General features: G+C 48.4%; 1 protein-coding gene across 3 annotated transcripts; it reads right to left on the bottom strand.

The window, feature by feature from the left end:
• Nucleotides 1-723: 723 nt before the first annotated feature.
• CTTNBP2NL (CTTNBP2 N-terminal like) lies at nucleotides 724-18,138 on the bottom strand. 3 transcript variants are annotated; one of them, XM_015885351.3, is made up of 5 exons: nucleotides 18,012-18,138; nucleotides 13,199-13,306; nucleotides 7,357-7,587; nucleotides 5,506-5,613; nucleotides 724-4,768 (listed from the first exon to the last, which is right to left on the bottom strand). In XM_015885351.3, exons 2-5 carry the CDS (start codon nucleotides 13,295-13,297, stop codon nucleotides 3,287-3,289), a joined length of 1,920 nt encoding a protein of 639 aa, XP_015740837.2. In that variant the 5' UTR covers nucleotides 13,298-13,306; nucleotides 18,012-18,138; the 3' UTR covers nucleotides 724-3,286. The 3 variants fall into 3 exon arrangements, with proteins under 3 accessions (XP_015740837.2, XP_015740838.2, XP_015740839.2); XM_015885352.3 differs by lacking the exon at nucleotides 18,012-18,138 and adding an exon at nucleotides 14,335-14,446; XM_015885353.2 differs by lacking the exon at nucleotides 18,012-18,138 and adding an exon at nucleotides 14,380-14,446.
• Nucleotides 18,139-18,440: the final 302 nt, after the last annotated feature.

Raw genomic sequence — 18,440 nt, 5'->3', positions numbered from 1 at the left:
CCTCCTGCCAGCCCCGATGTACAGGGGCAGCGATAAACGCACAACGATGCGGGGAGCTCCGAGGAGGGGCTGCAACACAGCGGGATGAGCAGCTCTCACTGCCCAGCATCTCTGCTGACCTCTACACCAGGAAGGCTTTTCACAGCAGCTCTCGGGTTGTGCAAACAGGGCTCAGGGTGCGGGTTGTGTCACTGCGGGGCGATGCGGGGCAGCAGCAGCATCTCACGTCGGGTAACAGCCCCGCAACGGGACCCGCAGCGCCATCCCTGTGCACACAGCGCCCCCTGGTGGCCAAAGGCGGCGCTGCAGGCGCTCCATCTCTCGCCTGCAGGGGGCGCTGCGGGATCGTAGATCTCAATGTTAAAGCGAAGCCCGCAATCTCAGCGTTTCACTCCCCGACGGGGCGCTGCTGACATAGAGAAACTGTGAGTCACGGCTCTGCCCGCCGCCCTCAAAGGACAAACAGAGCTGTTCTGTGCAGGGCTTGGCACTGCTGTGCCCCCAGCCTCACCCTGGAGCAGTCCCGGGGCTGTGAATGGGCGCTGTGTGTGCGGGGATGACTCAGTGCCGCCCTACACACCGCCTTCCTATTGCCCTTCTCGGCATAGAAAAGCACATCATCACTGTTTCTTGGAGGGTTCGTGTTATTCCAGCAGCTCGTATCCCCCACCCTAAGACCCGCATCCCCCCCCTCAAGGCTCACAGCTCCAAAGGGCCGCTCGATAAATGTTAAAAATAAAATCCTTTATTGATCATACGAATGTTTAACACGTTTAATGCCGTCAGCTATAAAAACAATGATTAAAGACTTCAGCTTGGCTTTACAAATGTACAGGTGTTAATGGATTAATACTAGGGTACACGCCTTTGCACTTCATTATACTCCATTCTCCAGTGACAGCTCTTGCTTGTAACAGGTGTGAGCTCTAGGAGTGATATTTAGCTGCTTTCACACAGAATCTACATGGACAGTTCTACCTTTAAGCTCCTCAATGAGTTAATTGCAGCCACTGCCATCTTTGTGCTTAATTCCCCCTCCCTCCCCCCCAAAGATCAGCTGATAGCAAAAATACATTCTTCTGCAGGCCCCTTCCCATAGTATATTGTAGAAGAAATGGTACTCAGTGCATTTCCTAATAAACTTCATCATATTCTCTCTATAGAGCTATAAGGAGGGGGGGTTATACAATTTACATCAATGTAAAAGCAAAGGAACGTTGTTAAAGCAGTGTATACAAAGCCTTGCTTTTGAATCAAAAGCCACACGTGGGCCTGAATCCATCTGCCCATCCATCTCTAGAATTACACTCACCGAGAGGAAAATAACAAATCTTTGCTATGAGTTATTAAAAAGAGCAGTAAATGTGCTTCCCAAAGGGCTGCTGCTGCTCCCAGAGCTTCAGAACTATGGCACACAACAGCACGACTTGAAGGGCTATTGCTGGGTGGGTATGGACCTGAATGTCTGTGCAGGGAGGACAGCAGGGGCACTGCAGGCAACAGCCACTTCAAAGCAGCACACGGCTCTGAAGTCCTATAGAGGGAGACCCAAAGCTGGAGGGAACCCATTAAGGTACAGCAGTGCATCCTCCCAGCCACCGTGGGTGTTTTTCCTATGGCAAAGTGGGACGTGTTTTGTTTAATTAAATATTGAACGAGGCCGAAGGAGAAAGCAGCTCTGGTTATAGGCAACCTGATGCTGCTTCTGAATGCGGGATGAGCTCACAGCCAACACCTGAGAAATTAACTCAGCATCACCCACAGGCAACACTCACTGCATGGAGCCAAGCATTGCATGTAGAATGAAGGCAGAGCAACACGGTGAGGGCTGCACGTCCTGCACAGCAGCAGCTGCTCTGCCCCATTTGGGCCCACTCTGCTTTTTGTGCTAAGGATTTCCCTCAGACTTCACCCATTCCCCTTGCTCTGAACCATTTCTCAGCTCAGAGAATGCCCCTGCTCTCTTCTTATCCAGCAAAGGCTCAAGAACAGACTTGGATAACACACTGGGTACTTAATATGTGTATGTGTGAGGCTACCTACACACAGGACAGCAATTATTTGGTTCCCATTTTGCAGCAGCCATTGAAAGCCAAAACACCCACAGCTTCCTCCTGTTTAAGATCCAGGTCAGCTGGATGCCATGGGAGCAAATGATGAACAAAATTATTGCTTTTGTGTAGGGCAGAAGGTCCCACGTTGCAATAGAATAAAAACACCTGTATCATATGGAGTAGTGTTTTGGTTCTCTTGTTTTCAAGTAATAGCAAGACCTTGATCAAGTAATAGCAAGATCCTTTTTCTCAGAAGTTCTACACACAACAGTAGAATGCTTAAAGAAAGTGGAAATTCAAAGGGACACACCAGAACTTGGAGTTCAGCCATCAAAGCACGCAGGATGTGCAATAGGAAAGCAAATAAAACCTGCTTGGAAAGTGAATGAAGAACCATAGAATGGCTCAGAGGTTGGAGGGGGCCCTAAAGACCACCTGGTACCAACCCCTGCCCTGGGCTGGGAGCCTCCCAGCACATCAATAGGGCACAGCCAACCTGACCACTGGGGAACCTGTTCCAGCACCTCACTGCCCTCATATACAAGAAAGGAAAGTGGGTTGTATTGCTCAGTTCTACCCCAAGGGAACTTGTGTTGCTTCCCAAAGCCCCCAGGAGCCGTCCTGAGGGATGCACTGTGCCTGTGGCTGCCGCAGCAGTTTGGTGCTCACCTTATAGAATACATAAGACATTTGCCACCTTAACTGCAGCAAATGGAAAGAATCAACAACAGTGTCGTCCTAAAACATTCACGACTCACAGAAGGATTTGATCCTGCAGCTCGATGGTCCCCATCCTCACCTTTTCCAAAGGATCACATTCATATTGGAATGCAGACTTAAGTTCAGGCACTTTGTTTTCTTTTTTTATATATATATAAAACGTTCATCTGGAGCATAAAGTCTGCAGAAGCCATTTCTGCTTAGTTCCTAAGTAGCATTTCAGTCCCATTTTTGCTTGATAGATCCAGTGCAGGGTTAAGGTTCTTGTTATTGATCTGCCTGTTGCCACGAGGCATTTTGAGGCTACTGTATATAGCTGTAGTTAAGGTTTCTTCATAAACAAAAATATTTTCCTACCTATTAAAAAAAGGAAAAAAAATATATATATACTAAATGCTTTGTACAGACAGATTCTGCTACTATGGAAATAAATAACACGGAGTGGAAAAAAACAGTGCCTCAGCTCTATAGCATGCTAAGCCACGGAATGTCACATTCACATCTGCTGGAGACTAGCTGCTGGTTGGCAGGAGGATCTCAATGTCTTTGCCATTAGACACCATGGTATTGTTGGAGCAACTGCTTGCCACGTCCGTGGGGGCACCCAGAGAGGATGACTGGGATGAGGCTTTGGTGAGCGGAGTGGGAGCAGCAGGAGACTGAGCCAGGCCTGGTTTCTTTGGAGGAATGGGTGGAGGGTTCCCTCTTTCCGCTCGAGGGATGGTTGGTGACTTAATCCCTGGAGACAACGGGCTGAGAGGGCTGGAAACCTTGGCAGGGCCTGGAGAATGACCAGATTCACTTTTAGGGCTCACAGCATTTGCCAGATTTCGATAGTCTGTGCCAAAAGGTGAGCTGTTAGGGGAGACCGGCTTAATGGGGCCCTGCTGGCTGGTAAATCTGGACAGGACCTGAGTGACCGTGTTGCGTGCCAACTGCTTGGCAGCAGAGTTATCTGCTAGGGTAGGAGACAGATCCCTTGCTGGTGGGCTCTGCAGGCCGCTGATCTGATGATCCTGTTCAGCTTGAGACTGAAACTTGTGCCGAGCTGCGTGGAAGCGCTGGTTGATCCCCACCTGGTAGGAGGACTGGTAACCAGGGCTGCCTGCAGGAGCCCCCACCAGGCGTTTGCTAAGAACGGGTGAGGAGCATGGAGAAGGTGTGAGGGAGGAGGCAGCTGTGCTGCTGGGAGACAGGGATACCCCGCTGGAAGGGAGCTGGGACGGCAGATGCACCGGGGACTCCGTTCTTATGGGAGAACTTCCATTCTCAACTGTGTTCTCTGGTGTTGCACTAGTGGGTTTCTCCTTCTGCACTTGGCTCTCCGGGGTATTTGTCTGCAGCACCTCCCCACCCGTTTGCACGTCTGTATCACAATGGCCATTGGATTTCGCATAGGAATGAGTAGGTGTAGGAGGGCTGGGAAATGCAGCGTGCACAGCTTTGCTTGCACCAGCAGGATTTGCTCGGTCTGCTTGTGGAAACTCTGTCTGGCATGACACAGACTTGATGGCAGGGCTGTCAGTAGCAACCCCTCTGGACATCACAGAGAGACTTGGCTGTGAAGGCTCAGCAGGCCCGTGCTCCTGGCAAGCAGCCTCCAGCTCTTTCAGGGCTTTCTTCAACGATTCCACTTCTTCTTTCAGTGCTTTTGTACGGTTCTCTTCCCTGTTCAGCTTGGCTTTCAGCTGCTCTCTTTCGATGTCAAACTCCGAGAGCTGCTTTTCTACTTGTGCTTCCATCTGTAAGCCCCGCTTCCTCTTGGATGCCAGCTCCTCCTCCAGCTTACTCACCTTGCTCTTCTCTTTTTCCAGTTTCAAGCTCAGTTCTGCAGTCTTCTGACTCTCTTCTGCTGCTTTGGCAGTGGCTTTCTTGCACTCTACAACAAGCATGGAGGACAGCTGCTTGTGGCGTGCCCTCTCCTCCTCCAATTGACTCGAGAGCTTCTTCTGTTCTTTCTCAAACTTCTTCACCTGGGATCTTTCAAACTCCAGCTGGAAGAGAGGAGCAAAGAAAGGCTGTAAGGGAAGCACAACGCCTCCACAAAGCATAACAACCCAAAAGCAAAAGGGTTTACAACACACATTGGAAATAATGCCCAGAAAAAGATGGCTATGCCTAAGGTGAATAAAGAAGTTCTTCCCCTGGTGTCTGCAGGACAGCCTTGTACAATAAGGAGCTCTGTTCATGTACATTATGGATTATTACTTACTAGCACATGAAATTCAGTTGGCATTAAGCTACACGCAGCTGGCATGCACTGATCTGAAGCAAATCTTCCTTCCACCCCATCTACTGCTTTGTCAGTTTGCCTTTTAGAAGCATTTAGCCTTTAAAATGCTGATGTGTTATTTATGTTTATTAAAGCCCGCAGTGCTTCAGTAACAGAAAATAGCAGCTTAAATATTTATTATAATCTCTCAACAACCCCCTTAGGAGACCTTTCATGATTTATTCTCATTTTAAAGTACTAGAAAGCATCATCACTTGTGAGCAGGGCTCTGGGCTCTTCAGAACTGCACAGATTTTGGTCTGAAGTAAGATTACAAAGCACTCATTTATGAACAGCTTACCAGAAAACTACATCTGTTTTTCCTATTGAAATGATAATAACTCAGAGGGACTCACAAAGGTGTGAGGCTCATGATATTCTTTTGACACTGAGGTGTGATCTGGCCTCAGCAAACCAACTGAAGCTGCATGGAACCATGGGCTGGGCAGTGAGCTGTACCTGCTGGGTGAGTCGTTCCCGTTCCTTTTCCAGCATGTAGGTGACATCATCCCCCTCTGCTGTATCCTGGGCATGTCGCTGCCTCTCCTCCTCTAGGTCCAGGATCACCTGCCAAGCAAACACTGGTCACCATAGTGCCCTGCTGAGCAAAACACAGAGACCTGCACCCAAACTGCAGTTAGCTTATACAAAAGAGCCACCACTGTGTTATCTGTCACTACTGGCTGCACCTTACCTGTCACCTCCTGTCTGTACCTCTAACAAAGCCAACAGGAGCAGAGCACGTGGCACAACAGGCTGCAATTTGCAGACAGATTGCTCCATTTGAGGGCTGCGGAGCAAAGTTTATTTTAAAGAACATTCATTTCTTCTTCCACTTAAGAATGAGATGAGCTCTTGAAATGAAACAGCTTGCCATAAGGACCCGGTTAAGGAGCTCCTTCAGTTTCTATGCTGATCTAGAACAACTGAAATTCTATTAGCTCAACAAAAAGAAAGCCAAATATGGTGGAGTCTCTTGGGTGAGTTTGCATCACCCTGCAGACCTCCAGGCTTTCCAAAAACAGTGACCAGGAATTTACAGCAGCTTCTCAGTCTTCCTGCAATTTAGGCTTCCAAACAATGCTTGCATATCTTTCAAGTACACAGGGAACCTTTTTATTAGAGGAAAAGGGGGGGGGGGGGGGGGAAATCTGATTTTCCTGTGAATATTTAGTTAGATTCTTGTCTGAAAGGTGACACACATCATGCTTCCCATGACTCCCAGCACACTAATGGGCAGTTGAAAGCTCCAGCTGCCAGCACTCAGCACAGTGATGGGAAGCCCAGCTGGCAGCTCATATCACTGTGAGTGATTTCTGCATCAGAAATGCTTCACGCTCCTCACAGACTGAAAGAACCTTGCTCTGCCTTATCCCCATCAAAACAGTAGCTAAAAATAGACTTAAATTCTTACTCTGATGCGAGTAAAAGCAAAATCCCAGCTGCTTCTCAGTATGTGACCCAATGGAACAGGTTGCCCAAGGAGGCTGTGGATGCCCCATCCCTGCAGGCATTCAAGGCCAGGCTGGATGTGGCTCTGGGCAGCCTGGGCTGCTGGTTGGTGACCCTGCACATAGCAGGGGGTTGGATCTGGGTGAGCACTGTGATCCTTTTCAACCCAGGCTGTTCTATGTGAAGAGGCTGAGACACAGCACTGCAGTGCAGGTGCTGGAGATAACACCATGTAAACAGAGGGATTTGCGTGTTTGTTTTTTAAGAGCAAAGTAGTTACAAGAAGAAAGTACTTTGTAGCGGGTCTTTGAGTTCTATACACTGTGGCTTTATCCTTTAACAAACTGAGGCATGATAGATGGGCAAGCCTATGGGAAGAAGCCTGATTGAACATCACTGATGGCAACCCATTCAAGGTACACTTCATGTACAAGTGAATTATAAAAGAGACCAAACAGCATGAAAAGCAGCTTTGGCCACGTCACTCTGTGTTAGGAAAGCTCATCTTATAGGAGGTACTCTCCCATAAGTAGGTGGTACCAGATCCTTGATGATCATAGGGAACAGTGATATGTCTGCTCAGAATTCAACCACCCAGCTATTCTCTTACATTTGCTACTACATCTCTTGTCTCTGGGCAAGGCAATTCCTTCTGCACGTCCTCTAATAGAAACCTCAATGTTATCACTACAGTTGCTGAGCTTCCCAGTTGCATCATAGAGTGACAAGTAGCTCACATGAAGGTGCACAGCCCTTTCAGTCACCAAAATCCAAGCATTTCAGTGTTGTTATTGAAACCAACATAACTTCAAAAGGCAGCTATCCACCTCTGTGTAGCTTATTAGAAGCAAAACGTACCTTTCTGTGCCTGCTTTCTGCAGCAGCTAGTTGGGATAACATTCTTTCCTGCATATTCTTGCAGTGTTTCATCACCACCTTCAGGATGGATAAGGGATTGGAGCACACTGGCTGCTTTTCACCATGATTCGCCTCTTTCAGGGCCTCAAAATCTCTCTGCAAAGCCATTAATGGATCACTGATGTTGTACTTTCCATAGCGTTCTTCAATGAAGGTGTCCCTGTGCTGGGCCTGTGTATCAAAACAAATTTGCACGTCAATATACTTAAAGCACAAACCCTGCTAAACAAAATAAAAGGAAATTGTTGAGAGTTCACATCCCCCCTTCCCAGGTCATTCTGTGATATCATGATATTGGTGATGAGGGCACTTAGAACAACATCAGCATCATTCCTCACTTCCTCAGCAGGAACATGATGGGCAAACCATTACCAAGCATCAACCATTTCTTACAGGATTGCTTAAGGACAAGTTTTAGGTAGGAGAGCTCCATTCTGACTGACAAATACTGCCTTCTCTGCTCTCTTTTCATTGGGAAAGGTGCTTTCTGACATCTCAATAAACAGCACTGAGAAATAAAATGCTTCCCTCAAGCGTACAACAGCGAGAGCTGCTCCAAACACTGCAGCTGGAACAGAGAAGCAAACTGATGTAACAGAATTGTATTGCTCAGAGGACTGATGTGATGCACAGTAAATCTTTACTCAAATACCAACAGGGACTTCTCGGTCCTGTTTATATCCTAAGATGCAGCCACGTGATCAGCATGGGAACAAAACAGCAATCAAAGGCAAGCATTGCTCCCTCTAAGGGAAAAACGTGTGGGTTGCCTTGGAAAAAGGAACAACAAAAGCACTTCTCTCTCCATGTCTCAAGTCAAACCCACTCGGAGACATTTGTCCTATGAGAATGATTTGGAGCTGGATTCTAAGCCTTGCAGCAAACAAATATGCTCCCAAACACCGTTCATCTCTTCCTGGCAAAGGTGGGTGTGATGGTTCTGTGTCTGCTTGGTCACAGCTGAAAGTATCGTTCCAACTTTACACTCGAAAAAAAGAGAGGAAGGAAAGGCTTAGCCCTGGAAATGGGAGGGCAGCCCTGGATAATGAGCCACCCATGGGTTAGTGAATCACAGGAAAAAACACAGCCTTCTTTTTTGGTGCTGGGGTGGAGAACTTCAGCTATTCTGAAGAATCCAGAAAAATGACTCAAGCAAACCTCTCTCTCCAAGAGCCCAAGGGATGTATAAGTGACTCAGGCATTGCGTGCCTGCAGCTGGCAAGGGAGCTGAGTGAGCCCTTGGGGACACCCCAAGCAGTGCTGTGCCCCTGGTTAGGCAGCAGGGCAGCTCTTAAGTTTGCTTCTGATCCTTCTTCTTAACTAAAGCTCAAGGAGCTGGGATTTACCACCAATGAGGTTTACACCCGCTGCACACAGCCCCTGGTTCTCATGCATTCGGTGCCTGCAGAAATAGCTGCACTTCCCCCACTCTCCTGGTCAACGCTGGGCTTTAAGCTCCAACTGCAGGTCGGGTGGTTTATTTCCTGCTGGGAAAGAACAACAAGTTCCTCCTCGTTGCTTTGAGCAACTCAGTACTTTCCTGAAAGAGCCCAACAGCCGGATGAGCTGTCACAGCACTGATGGCACCATGAAGTCCAGCAATGCACCAACACGAATTAAAGCTGTCCGAAGTGCAAAAAAACCCACCCCAACAACCCTTGTAATCAGCTCATCCTACACCAACTGCTGCTGGAAACGAAGCTTCGGAGCAAAGAAATCATTTTACAAAGAGCACCACTGACCCAGGAATACAAGATTCAAGCTGGAAAAGCAGAGATGACGTTATATAATACATCCCACAACGTCAGCTGCTCTTAGAAGGGAAGGTGCAACCTGCAATTCCATCTCTGTATCACCTCAAATATCTGTTCATCTGGAGCTGATAGAGCTGCAGGGATGATTCCTGTGCATATGAGCAAAGCAAAACCTCACTGTGCAACAGGAGACTGCTTTCCCCTGGGATTTCTGCACTTCTTTGGGCTGAATTTTTCCCATCTTTTTTTTATCATTATTATTTCCTCCTCTCACTGAAGCCTCGTTTCTGAGGCAGCATTTTCTTCTGCCTTCGGTCATTTTTACAAGTCATTTTACTGGAACATCAGGAGGGGAATTTCCAGCTCTTGCTTTTAAGTGCTTTTCTGGACACGACGTGGACTGTGATGTCAGAGCGTGGGATTTAACTCAAGGCACGACACAAACAGTGTTAATTAACCACACTTACTGCACAGGCAGCACAAACACACACAGGAGTTCCTCCTTCACGTTGCAGAGTGGCTTAATCTGTAAATAGCTTCTCCCTGCCTCCAACTTCCTTATTAGCTTTGTTCCATGGAGCCTGGAAGTCGAGCAGGAGCTCACTGTGTTGATGGCAGCATGCAATAGAAGGGATATCACACACACAGTGCTCTGAACCACCACCACCATGCTGCAAACCAACAGCAGCACGTGCCCATGTGAAGGCTGTTATCAGCTCTGAGCAATGTAAGAAATGTTCTCGACAAACACAGAGTGGCACAGAGCTGCAGTTCCTCCCCTGGCAGCTCCCCAGCTCAATGCCAGTCCTAAGAAGAGCAGTCAGAAAAGCCGGCATTGCAGATCATGCAGAGCCCTGCTGGATCTCAGCTGCTCTATAAGCTTGTATGGAAAGCCCACCCTGCCCCATCTGTGAGAGATTAACAGCACCTGCATGCAGGTTCTTTTTACATGGCTGAACTTTTTCCTGTTGAAACAAAGAGGTCGATGCTTTAGTTTGCAAAGTGCGCTGTAAGTAAACTTCCAAAAGCCACTGACAAATGGGCATTTAATTGCGCAGTGCATTAATACTGCCAATTAGCCAGGTTGGAAGGGAAGCAAGGAACATCAGCTCATGGTCCTTAGCACAAAGCAGTTCCTGCTCCAATGCACATTGCCTCCGACCTTACCACAAAGGAATCTGCCAGAAAGCTGCTTCCTGTTCTCCAAAAATAAACAGAACTTCGTTTCCAGTGTGCACAGAACTCTCATTTGAGGAGTGGGGAACTGTGCTCTGAATTACCCATACAGACAGGGAAATACCAAATGACTCTCAACAAACCCACCAGCAGTTCGTGCATGCAGAGCGACAGCCCTGCCCGCAGCATTGTGCAACCCTGCCAGCATCTGGGCTTCTTGGATGATTTAAATAGGATCGTAATGATGGGAAAGGAGATTTAAGGGCTGCTCTGCAGAGAGCGCTGAGATTTATGCAGTGGATCGGAAACGACTTTTGGCTAAAGAGAGAAGACAGTGAGAGCAAGTCGGAATGGGGAGAAGCATTAATTAGAGCTGGCCTAAGAACTGCCCTTTATAGTTTGAATCCAAGCACCTGAGCAGTGCCCTCAGCCCCCTCCAAGCCTCCTTAGCTGAGCCCTGGTGCTGTGCAGGCAGGACTGGGGTAAGGAGGGGGACCTCATAGAAGGGGAAAAGCTATTTTGGGATCTGTCATCTGCGTGCGCGGATCCTCTGCTAAATGCCAGATGGTGAATGCTTTCCTTTAAGCACACAGGATATCAATTAGTGCAGGCTGCGCTATAATCACATTACAAGTTGACAAATTAGGGCACTTTTCCTATGCAAGCACTTGCTCTTTCCTACAAGGTAACATCAGGTCTGCCTCAAGAACCCAAAGGAGTCAGTAGCATTTAAATTAGAAGTGGAGGTCAAACCAGCCCTTTTAATTGCTCCTCAGTTATGAGACCCAGGCAATCTGTGCCAAAAGGTATTTCAACCGTGTTAAACTCCTCCTGCAAGAGGGAAATGCAGGTTAAATTTCAACAGGAAGGTGTGCATGGAATGCCTATGGAATGGAACAGTGCTCCTTGCAATGGTCCTCAGTGCTCTGCTGTGTGCACTGCAAGTGGTTTGGGAGGGCAGCAGTGCTGCTCCTACGTGACAAGGCTATCACAGGAAAAATATAATGGCAGGAAGAATGTAGGTGTCCCAACTGCATTAAAAGGGCAGAGCTTTACCCGACAGCACCTCAACCACTCCTATTGACGTGCCATAATTACAGAGCCCTGTCCTCTGAGTAGTTTACCTCTTTGGGAAGGCAGTAAGGAAGTTGAAGTAAAGCCAGGTTAGAGCGAAGTGCAGCCCCTGAAATGGGAGGCATAGAACAATGCTGGAGGGTGGGTTCTCTTAATGGCACCGTGCCACCTTCAGACATCAGTACCAAAGTTCACCACATGTAATGACTTTAAAATCAGTTCAAAAGTCCAGAAATGCCATAGAATCACAGAATGGCCTGGGTTGAAAAGGACCACAATGATCATTGAGTCCCAACCCCCTGCTATGTGCAGGGTCACCAACCAGCAGCCCAGGCTGCCCAGAGCCACATCCAACCTGGCCTTGAATGATGCAGGGATGGGGCATCCACAGCCTCCTTGGGCAACCTGCACCCTGCCCTGTGCACGTTCATCCACACAGCTAAAACTCAGGCTGCCCAAGGCAGTTTTTTGTTCATTCCTTCCTAAGAAGTGGAGGCAAACGGCCAAGAAACACCTAATAAGGTGTTATAAAGACAGAAGGGCACAAGAACAGCACGAAGCTGAGCATTACAGGAGGGAAGCCAAGAGCCTTCACACAACCAGCACCGAGTGGTAAAGTTGCTCAGCAAGAACTGAAACTGTCAGCATTACGTTCACTGTGGGAAAACAAAGAGCAGATTTGAAAGCACAGGCTGGCACTGCCTGCATCTCGTGCAGACAGACCCATGACAATCCATATCTTCCTTCTGGATGGTGAGTGTTTTAATTTTAACAAGCAAACCAGAAAGATTAACTGCTGTTTGTGTTAGCTAGATGTGGCCTAACCACAACAAGTGCTAGTGCAGTTTAGAAAGGGATTTGCACATACCCAGCTACAAGCATTACTAAGCAATGCGCGTCTGACTGCTGACAGATCAAACCTGCAGAACACCTTGATTCTTATTGGTGACAACGTGTGACAGGACAGGAATAATGGTCCCTCCGACAGCCCCGTGTCAGTGCACACCCAGCAGAGCTGCACAGTGATGCTGGGAGGAGCCCGTTCCCACCTGAGCTCATTGCTGTGCTCAAATAATTACAGCTGTCAGAGCATAAACAGATGCAATCTTTGGTTGGCAGCAGCAAATCACGGATGAAAATCAGGTTTGTCAGCACTCAGCATCCCCCGGATATCTGTGGCAATCATGGAGAATGCACGACAGCCACTCCTGCCTCACAACACAACCAGAGAGACCTCTGCTTTTCAGTCCACAAAGGGGAAAAACAAGCAACAAAACGGGCTCCAGTCAAAGGGGAATTTCTTAGTTCCTCAAGCTGAGAGCCAGCAAAGCACCCCCAGAGCAGAGGGGGGTCAAAGAGGAGTCAGGAGGGGCACACAGCACTGCATCTGCCAGCAGCACCAGCTCACATCAGCTCAACATAATGCAAAGCCATGCAGGCTTTTATCTTCGTGTGATGTTATTCTCAGCACAGAACTCATCTGTGCTCCCTCCTGGAGGGATGTTCTGCTTTATTAGGACTCCTTCCCTCCTAAGTCAGAACGCAACCAGCAGAGGAAGTCTAACAGACCTTCTTCTTTTCTCAGGACAGCAGAACTCTTTATCAGAGCTGATGAAAGCACACGCACAGCACTGCAGTTAAACACTAAAACACCTCGTGCAGCAAATATAGAGACACAGAGCAATATACACCATCTATATCACTGCTGGTACTAAGATAGGATCCCAAACCGGTAGCGCTGTTGCCATTTGTCCCTTATCAGGGTGCTTACAACATACCTTTAAGGCTTCTATGACAAGATCCCTTGCTTCCAGCTCTCCCTCCAGAATGCTAAACAGCGTCAGTAGTTCTGGTTTGCTGAGTTTTTCCAGATTCATCCTGAAAACCTGAAAAACAGAAGGCAGGACACCCATTTCAACACACATAGAAACACACTGCTGTGATGCATAACCTCTATTTAACTTCAGCTCCCAGACTGCAGCTGACCCTATGGGAAAGCAGAGCACGCACAACACAAACACTTTGCTCACCCCAGCTCCAAAGACCAGTTCATTTTTCACCTCATCCCAAAGGGTCACAAACATATGAACACCCAGATGGTGCAGGCAGAGCCTAAGGGTCAACACAACAGCACAACCTTCACCAGGAACTGCTTAATGGGAGAGCAGGGATATTTAGAAGCAGGGATATTTAGAAGCAGAGCTACTGTGGGTTGCACATCTGGATCCCACAGCTGCCAACAGCACTAAGGCTGAAGTGAATGCAGCCCGACTTGGGCCACCTCCATAAACCCAAAGGTGAGGTTAACGCTGCAGTGCTATATGGGTCTCTATGTTATATTACTTTATCAGCAAACAACTGCAATCATTCCTCCTACTAAATCATCATCCTATGGGACAAAGGAGCCTCTTGGACCCCCAACCCCACAGCAGAGGTCAATATATAACCCTATAACCTATATCTATCTATCTATCTATATAAGGTTATTTATAATATATATATTTAGCATACAGAATGCTTCTTCCAATCGCTTCTATACGCTAAATCCCCCCGGCATTTAGCTTCTATATGCTAAATGCTGAATGACTCACTGCTCTGCATTAGGAGAAATAAGCCGTGCTATTCTTAACGTGCTTTTAATCACCTTCACAACAGAAACAAGCCCAGCCCCTTTAGATACAGCACCAGAAGCAAAGCGGGGCAGCGCTCACACAGCAGAAGGGGCTCAAACACGGACCAAAAACCCGATAATAATAATATTATTATAATAATATTATTATATTATATAATAATAATAATAACAGCCCGGCTCTCGTTTCACAACAGGACCCCGAAGCTCAGGGCTCACAGCCCGTTCCATTCGGTCCCATAACCCTCAGCCCCCCCCCAGCATATCAATGTAACCGGACCGAACCTCCATCACCCCCCGGACCGAACCGAACCGAACCGAACCACCGACCTGCCCGACCCGCCGCCTCCGCTCAGCCCCGTGCGCTCCCACCCCTCCGCTCTACCCGCTGATGGACAGCCCAACCACCAATCAGCGCCGCCAGGAAGGAGGGGAGAGGGCGTGGCCAAGCCGGTGAGGCCAATCAGAAGGCAGGATGAGGCGCGGTGGGCGGGGCGTGAGATGAAATCCCTTTTGTTCTACGGGGGAGAGAGAGGGAGGCTGTGATTGGTGCGTCACTTCCGGGCGAGGGCGCTGCCCGGGAACCAATAGAGCGCCGCTACCACAGCGCCCCCTAGTGGCGATTTAGGTGTATTGCATGGCCAAGGCTGAGCGCGGCTCAGCAGCGCCCCCCAGCGGCCATCGACCTGCACTGCAGCTCATCCTTACCTGCATTGTGCCATGTAGGAATGGAGGTTATTTCTATAGCAAATTGATTTGTGCGAGGTTTTGGACCTCTTAGACCCTCATCTTATCCAGGGGATGGATCCAGGTTGGTTCCCATCGCCACGCATTGCAGCCCTAGGGCTGTCAGTTAACAGCAGCTGAAGTACTGCAGTAAAAGAGCTTATCTCTGCTGGTCAATCTGAGCTTATCTCCAAGCCCAATTACATACTGTGCAATCTGAGACCTTCTACATGGTGTATATAAGATAAACAATGCAAAACACGGGAGGGAAATGCATTAAGATTCTGGTGTTCTTGCATGCAACGTAGCTACATCCCAAATGCCATCCCAGCCTGGTTGCATGGCACAGCACAACATAGCAAGGCACAGCATGGCACCATCTCCTACTACACCCCTGCTATGCCTGGAGCAGCAGGGAGCACCAAGCCCTGCACTCCTGCAGGCCAGTTAGGTTTGTTTTATTCCTCCCTCATGGAAACTCATTTATTATTTTTACATTACAGTCTGAAGCCTCGGAGCATCTCTTCCTGCATTTAAAATAGGCAAAAATAAAAGTCCTCTCTCTGTGAGATCCACATACAGGATGGCTCTGCCAGGCTCCCTGCACAGCTTAGAGCTGGTTTGGCTGAGCCCACTACAGCAGCAAAGCCATCTCCATTTAAATAGCAGTTAATAAAAGTTGTCTATACAGGGCTGTAAGCATCCTGACACTTGATTAATCACACCACAGCACGGTATCCCTAGCAGCACTAAAGCTAACACACAGAAGGAAGCAATGAACAGCAGCTCAGCTACTGCACAACTCCGCAGCCTGGCTGGGGATGCTTTGCAGGCCAGGTGATGGTTCTGAGCTGAGCCCTGAACCAGGTCTGATGGGCAAATCCAGTGTCAGGATCCGAAGCTGGGGGTCAGCATGTCCATGATGGGGGTGGGCACACAGCACTCTGCACTCCATCCCCCTTTGGCTGCCACTGAAGGCAAACTATGCTAATACTGAGCCATGGACTACGTGGAAACACACATTTTCGTTGTATTTTTGGTGCAAAATGGGGCTTGAGCACCTGCAGAACTGTGTGATCAGTGGCACTTGTTACCCAGCTTCATGCTCAGAGCATTCTCAGCCCGCAGAAACCCTCTGGCCATCGTCTCATCCCTCACTGCTGCATTCCCGAGCTCTCCATGCTGCCAAAGCCCCGCAGCTCCTGCTCTGCCTCTCTTGGCACTGGGCAGTTCCCCGTGTGCCAGCTCTGCTGTTACATTAATGTGCTGCTCTCAGCGGGCAGAGCTGCTCAGAGGGCTTTTCTAATGGGGATCAATGGGGCAGAAAGAAAACGCTGTGCCCGGGCTCTGCAGTGACCGCACGCAGCATTGCTCACACTTAGCAGAAATCTCCTCTCTCATCACAAGGAATGGCCCAGAAGCACTGCAGGGTCTGAGCAGCCCTGCACAGCACTGCCCAGGGTCAGGATATGCAGCTGATAGTGGGGCCACATGTAACTCCCTCTGCCAGCCCTTTCTTAAATGGAGACAGTGGTCAAAGTCGGCTCTGCGTTCACTTTCCATCCGTGATTGATTTGGGTTACAAGCAGAGGTGCTGCATATATTAAGCTTTGCGTTATCCAAGAGGCAGCGTAACGGCACTCAGCCCCCATAACTCACTGTCAGGTCCAGGCTGCAAATACAGATCTAACAACGAGACAAATAAAGAATACGGGCTGTTTATAGCTCTGTCCTTATCCTCTGGTAATCAATATGGCTCATTAGGCTTATGAGACAATCATGTCTTCTGCTTCTCCAGCCCAGAACCTCTGAGTAATGGCTTGCCAATGCCAAGTAATTATAACAGCGTCTTGCAAGTGAAGCAGAAACTACCAAGTAAACTGATGCAGAGCACTGTAATCAGGCTGAGTTCCCTGAGTTCCCCATGCAATGCTTCTGGCTCTCCCCAGTCCCAGGATGCAGCACCCAGGATGGCAGTAATGTTTTGTAAGGAAAATCACAAGATAATATTGCATCCCTCTATTTCAAGCCACAAAGAGAGAAAGGAGGCATCCTCAGGGGCTGGGGGGCACCAAATAGGACCCACTGGCCCCACATACACCTGCAGCTGGAAGTGCTTTTCCTTCTGACACCTCTACACTGACTGATCACACACACAGCAGAGACTCCATGAGAAATAAGAGAGGGGACAGGAACACAAATCAAGGGGGAACTTCTCTTTTTTTTCTTTCTTTCTGAAGGAGAAATTATAAATTGCAATTTAATCACATAATCACTTTGACACTCTCAAGCAAGCTAATTTCTTCCCTTGCCTCATTTCACCCACTTGGCAAGATGAATCTTAATGAAGAATGCCCTATGAATATTGCATTTTTTTGGGGATCAATTTGAATTTTTACCTTACCATCCCTATGTGCCAGATAGGGAAACCAGTGTTCCCACCCTCCCATCCAAAGGCAGAGTCCCTTGCACACTCAGCTCACCAGCACAGGGTGATCCTGCAGAGGGGTCAAGCTTTGCATACAGGGGTGTAAATCGATGGCTGAGAACTGCAGAGCTTTAATGCGAATTGATTATCTCTAATGGCTTCAGGTATAACGGGAGCGTTTGGGTCAGAAGCAGGAGGCTGAGCTGCAGATCAGCTCGGGGTGGTTTGTATGGGCAGAGCTCAGCTTCTGGGATGCCTCCAGAGGAGCAGCTGTAAGGCACAGCACTGCTCTGCTTCATAGCAGGCTCTCAGTGCTTCGAGAGCATCACAGCTCGTGCACGGGTGGTCTGGGTCATTCGTTTGATTGAATGACCCATTGAACACAGGCCAGCTGGGTGAATTCCAGGAGCTTTTGGCCTCCTCACACAACACGTGCCTCTGGCTCCAGCACTGTCTGTAGCGCTCACCAAGCTGTGCTGGAGCTGCAGTGCCCACAGTTCCATGGCACATCAGTGATTACAGCTGAATGAGCTGCTTGCTCTCTGTATATTACTCAGCTGATGTCCTGTGCCCCCTCCTGTGCCCTGTGTGCCCATAGCTACTTATTTGAGGAGCAGTGGCTGTGCTCAATGGGGGGGTGCTGAGCACCCACTGCTTCCCATGTGAGGATGGAAACACACAGCAGCACACAGGAGTCCTCATCAGGGGGTCAAAATCAATTCATTACGGTGTTAAAACAATCACACTGCTGCATGCAAACATATTTGTGTTAGTCTTCATATAAACACACACAGGTATATGAACATACCTTGTAAATCGTTCCTCTTTGCTTTCATTTCCAGGGCAATGCTGAATAGAAGATGCAGCCTAACAGAAGGCCAGCTGGGGAATGCCACGATGCAGTCAAGGTCCCAGAAAGTCAATTACACTGTAGACTGTAGGGGATGAAGGTATCTAATGAGATTTGCATGGAAATCACTCATCTCCTGATAGAGGGATCACAGGAGACACATCAGGGGAAGGTAGAGGTGGGGATGGAAGAGCAGAAGCTGCAGCCAATAGCAGTATAAGATGGAATGGTATAAAGATAATAACAGATACTTAAAAGGTTATTTATAATGAAAACTCACCAATATGGATGCCTTCACTGGGAAATGCTGAGGCAATCTCCACCATGAAGCAACCTCCAAGAGATGCTGCCTTAGTGGGGGTCAGCCCTTAAATGAGGTCTAAGAGG

Source organism: Coturnix japonica, chromosome 38 (assembly GCF_054131305.1).
Source record: "Coturnix japonica strain WE chromosome 38, WE-NBRP24, whole genome shotgun sequence".
Lineage (NCBI taxonomy): Eukaryota > Metazoa > Chordata > Aves > Galliformes > Phasianidae > Coturnix > Coturnix japonica.
The sequence above is the reverse complement of the archived record's forward strand: the minus strand, read 5'-3'. Positions and strand labels throughout refer to the sequence as shown.

Coding starts and splice junctions, on each gene's coding strand:
- CTTNBP2NL (XM_015885352.3), bottom strand. Junction 5,614..7,356: donor CAGAAAGCAGGCACAGAAAG/GTACGTTTTGCT, acceptor TTTGCTTGGCAG/GTGATCCTGGACCTAGAGGA. Junction 4,769..5,505: donor GGGAACGACTCACCCAGCAG/GTACAGCTCACT, acceptor CCTCTCTTCCAG/CTGGAGTTTGAAAGATCCCA.